Source organism: Aplysia californica, unplaced genomic scaffold, assembly GCF_000002075.1.
Source record: "Aplysia californica isolate F4 #8 unplaced genomic scaffold, AplCal3.0 scaffold01044, whole genome shotgun sequence".
NCBI lineage: Eukaryota > Metazoa > Mollusca > Gastropoda > Aplysiida > Aplysiidae > Aplysia > Aplysia californica.
This window is the reverse complement of record NW_004798314.1, coordinates 130,182-133,959: the sequence shown is the minus strand read 5'-3', so window position 1 is coordinate 133,959 and position 3,778 is coordinate 130,182. Positions and strand designations below refer to the sequence as shown.

General features: G+C 42.4%; 1 protein-coding gene across 1 annotated transcript in view; it reads left to right on the top strand.

Annotated features, from left to right (window-relative positions):
• Positions 1-224: 224 nt before the first annotated feature.
• Positions 225-3,778, top strand: part of LOC101856301 (uncharacterized FAD-linked oxidoreductase ARB_02478) — a gene marked incomplete at its 5' end in the record, with an annotated part of 5,165 nt that continues 1,611 nt past the window's right edge. The window contains 3 exon segments of the mRNA XM_013089784.1: positions 225-374; positions 1,588-1,894; positions 3,336-3,446. Coding sequence (XP_012945238.1) covers positions 225-374; positions 1,588-1,894; positions 3,336-3,446 — 568 coding nt within the window.

Genomic DNA, 3,778 nt, shown 5'->3' with positions numbered 1-3,778 from the left:
GTTTATGTGTTGGTTTTAGAAAAGATATTAATTATGAACTCACCACGCCTCATTCATTGCAAATTACTGGGTCAACTCTCGGGGCACACTGAAACTTCAAGCGGGCTGGACCTGGCCCGAGGGCCGTAGTTTACCCATGTCTGCTCTAAATGATCTGAAGTGTGTCGAAGGGGACATAATTCACTTGCAACTGTGATTTTTGCGCCTTTCATGTTAACCCTCAGATGTTTGTGTACCTTCGTTTTGACCTTCACCTTCGTGGTCTGTCGAACGACTTTGGCTTTGCCAGATGGGCTGACGGGTTTCAAACCCCCGGTCATGTATGGAACTGATGACGATGACAAGCCAGTCAAGGACGACGTCTTTTTGCCAAGGTATGTTTTTGTTTCGTCCCATTCTTCTGGCTCATGTCCCATGTCTCTTTTTCATTATTCGCAAACTACCAAAAGTTGCCCCTTAGTTGATAAATATTTTTTACGCGCTGTGTAAAACAAAACTATTTTGTGAATTTTTCTAAAATGAATATCAAACAAATTCTTTTTCACTTCCAAATGTTGTGTACAAATTTGAAGCGCAAAACTTCTGTGTGGAGGAAAATATTAACCAAAAAAAGTTGTACGGTTTGTTTGGATCACCCTGATTTCTCTGCTCGGAAGTTATCGAAAAATATTTGTCTGAAACAACGCGGTGGAATAAGGCGCTGGTCACGTTTTTGGCTTATGGAATTATTGGATCATATTTAGCTCTTGTGGACATATCGGACAAATATGTCCGACTAGCAGCAGACCAAAGCGATGTTGCGGCATCTTTTAACCATCTTAAACAAAACATAAACGTGAATGTGCACGTCTTATAGTATGCATGTTGTTGTCTGCCTTTTTGAGTTTAAGATAAAGAGTATATGGGATTGGAAAAAAAACAACTGTATTAAATAAAGAAGTTGTGCTCCTCTCTAAATGACCGCTAACAACGCGTTTACAAGCGGCGTGGAATGACTAGAATTGGCGTCCTCATTGAGTTAAGCTTGTTCATTTGTCTCACTTTCGATGAAAAAAATACCCACCTATCTTGAAAAAAGTCGAAATATTTGCGATTGAAGGAGGTGGAGACGACAGGTTTCAAGGCGCGTAAAATGTATGGCCGCTAGATTTTGGTGATTTTCAAAGTTTAGAAACTGCAAAATTATAATTTTTTGCGCCTATAACCAACGTTTTTCAGTTAAATCCACTCAGAATGTTTTAAATGGACGTACAAGGTGTTGAGTCAAAAAGAAAAAAGAGAAAAAATGCGCAACGAATGGAAAAATGCTAATTTCTTAGATTGCATTATTTCGACGAGAGCCTGGTTTCACCACAAATTTTCCCACTTTTGTTTTCCAGTCCCAAATCAATGTAAGTTCACTCAGTAAGTTTTTCCTGGTATCCATCGTACCGGTCTGCCTTCTTTTTTTCCCAGGGAAAGCAGAGTGTCCAAGGCTTTTACGCCTATTCAAGTCTTCTGAGAACTTCCAAATTGTTTTCATTATTGAGGGTCGCACACGAGTTCGTTATCAGCCGTATTGGTTATTATTTTCTCCACTCTTCCCAGACAGCCCAAAGCAGCGCTGACCCGCACTTGGCCGGGAATGATCAACTTCCCAGACGCTACCGCCTTCAACATCTTAGGCTCAAAACTGGACGGAAAAATCGTGACTCCCATTGACGCAAATTTCTCCTCGCTGGCGCTGATGAGGAACATCCGGGTGACGAAACTTCCTTATGTCATCGTTCTGGTGGCTAGTGACCAGGACGTGGTGGAGACGATGCTGTTTGCCAAAAAGTACAACCTGATGGTCACCATACAGTCGTCGGGCCACTCGTACATAGGACGCTCTACTTTTGATGGTTCTATACAGGTTAGTGTTTGGTTTCGTCTTTTTTTTCCTTTTTGTTTGTTGTTGTTGGAGTGTCCTCTGTTGGTTTGTTTGCCTATGTGGTTGCGGGGTAAGGAGTGAGGGTGGGTGCTTTTGTTCATTTTGTTGATTATATTGTGTTGTTTTTTGTTTTTGTTGTAGGGTTTGTTTGTCTTTAGAGTTGAGAAGGAGGGCAGTTGGGAGGGAAGGGGGGTTGAGGAGGAGGAGGGTTGAAGTCTGACTGAAAGCAGACACATCACAGGATGGCTTAGTCAAGGAGTTAGGTGTTGGACAAAAACTTTGGGATGAGTTCAGTTCCAACAGAACACAAAGCACTGAAAGGTGGGGGCCAATTAACTTAATGGAGATACCGTACTCAGTCAAAATAAAATGTATTCCCTCCAAGGGAATCCAACTCGCACCCTCTCCTTGAGAGGCGAAGAACCTTACCATTACAGCCGCAGTCACCGATCCTATCTACAGACAACATTATAACAGCGATATTGGATTTGACGTGCACGCTTAGATTCCAGACATTTTTTTATCACAGAGCAGTGACCTTCACACTAAACGCTCTAGATCAGTGCATGTCTTATCTCTGTTTATTTGACTTGCAGGTCTTACCTTTCCTCCACAGTATTCCTAGCACTGATTGTGTAAGTGGTTATAAATAAGGCGACTGTGTATATAGCCCTGTGTCGCAGAAATCTGATATTTATTGTTTGAGTAAAAACATGCCATCACTTCTACAGTACTCAAAGAGGAGTAACTAAATTAATATGGGTGGTTGGAGCTTGGGTGTGGTCTACACCCACTTTCCTATGAAACATCTATCGTCCTCTTCTTTCTTGCTTCTTTTCTTCGTATTTAACCTTCTAGTAACACCCTTAATCTCCGGCACTTACGGTAACCTTGCCTACAAATTGCTCATTTTGAGACAGCGACACCGCCCTGCCCCAGCATTTCAGTGTAAGCTTGTAGATTCCACCCCCCAGCTGCCTTGACGTCTCCTCGTGAGTCTCAAAAATTACTTACCCTGTCTTTTGGAACGTGTTCCTTGGGCCTATGTTAAAGTGTGGTGTTGATGAATGTAAGTCAACCTTTTTTTTTTTTTACCAACTTTAGGCTAACATCACAGAAAACGCGTCAGAATCTTAGTTCCCAGTGACCTTTGTGAATTGGCTTTCAGATTATGTTGGTCATCCAACTTTTAGACCCGTATGCAAAGATCGGAGAAGATTAAACATAGCGATATTCATTGAAATTGTTTCAACCGCGGTCAGACGAAAGTGAACAAGCTATAGTTGGTAAGTTACCATGAAAATCCTGCCAAAGAACCCAATCCAAGAACAATTATATCTGAGAATGCGAACCAGAGTCAGCCGCTCAACAGTCCAGCGCACTACCACCTGAACTATTGGCATGCCCTCTTTACTTTCCTCAGATTAATTTCAAGGGCATGACTAAGAGGACTGTCAATCTGAACTCTTCCCGAAACCCTGCAGGGGAGATCACTGTGGAGTCTGGCAACTCTTGGATGGATGTCTACACAGAGGTAAGTCAGTGAGGCCAGCGTAAATGTAAATCTCTGAACGCGTACATCTGTCTGCAGAGGTGCGTCATTGTTTCTGACGAAAGTGTGATTGTCTTAATGTGTCTGCCTGCACAGAGGTGTGTGATTGTTAATAATAGTAGTGTAGATTCTCCATACGCGTTAAAAGATCAAACAAGTTCAGAAGTTTCAATATCGGGGAACCAATTGTAACATATGGTGGCAAATGTACCAATGAAACAAAAGGAAGAAGTGTAGTATCTGAAGACAGTCCTCCTCCTCCTCCTCTTGCTTCTCCTCCTTCTCCTCCTCCTCCTCCTCCTCCTCCTCCTCCT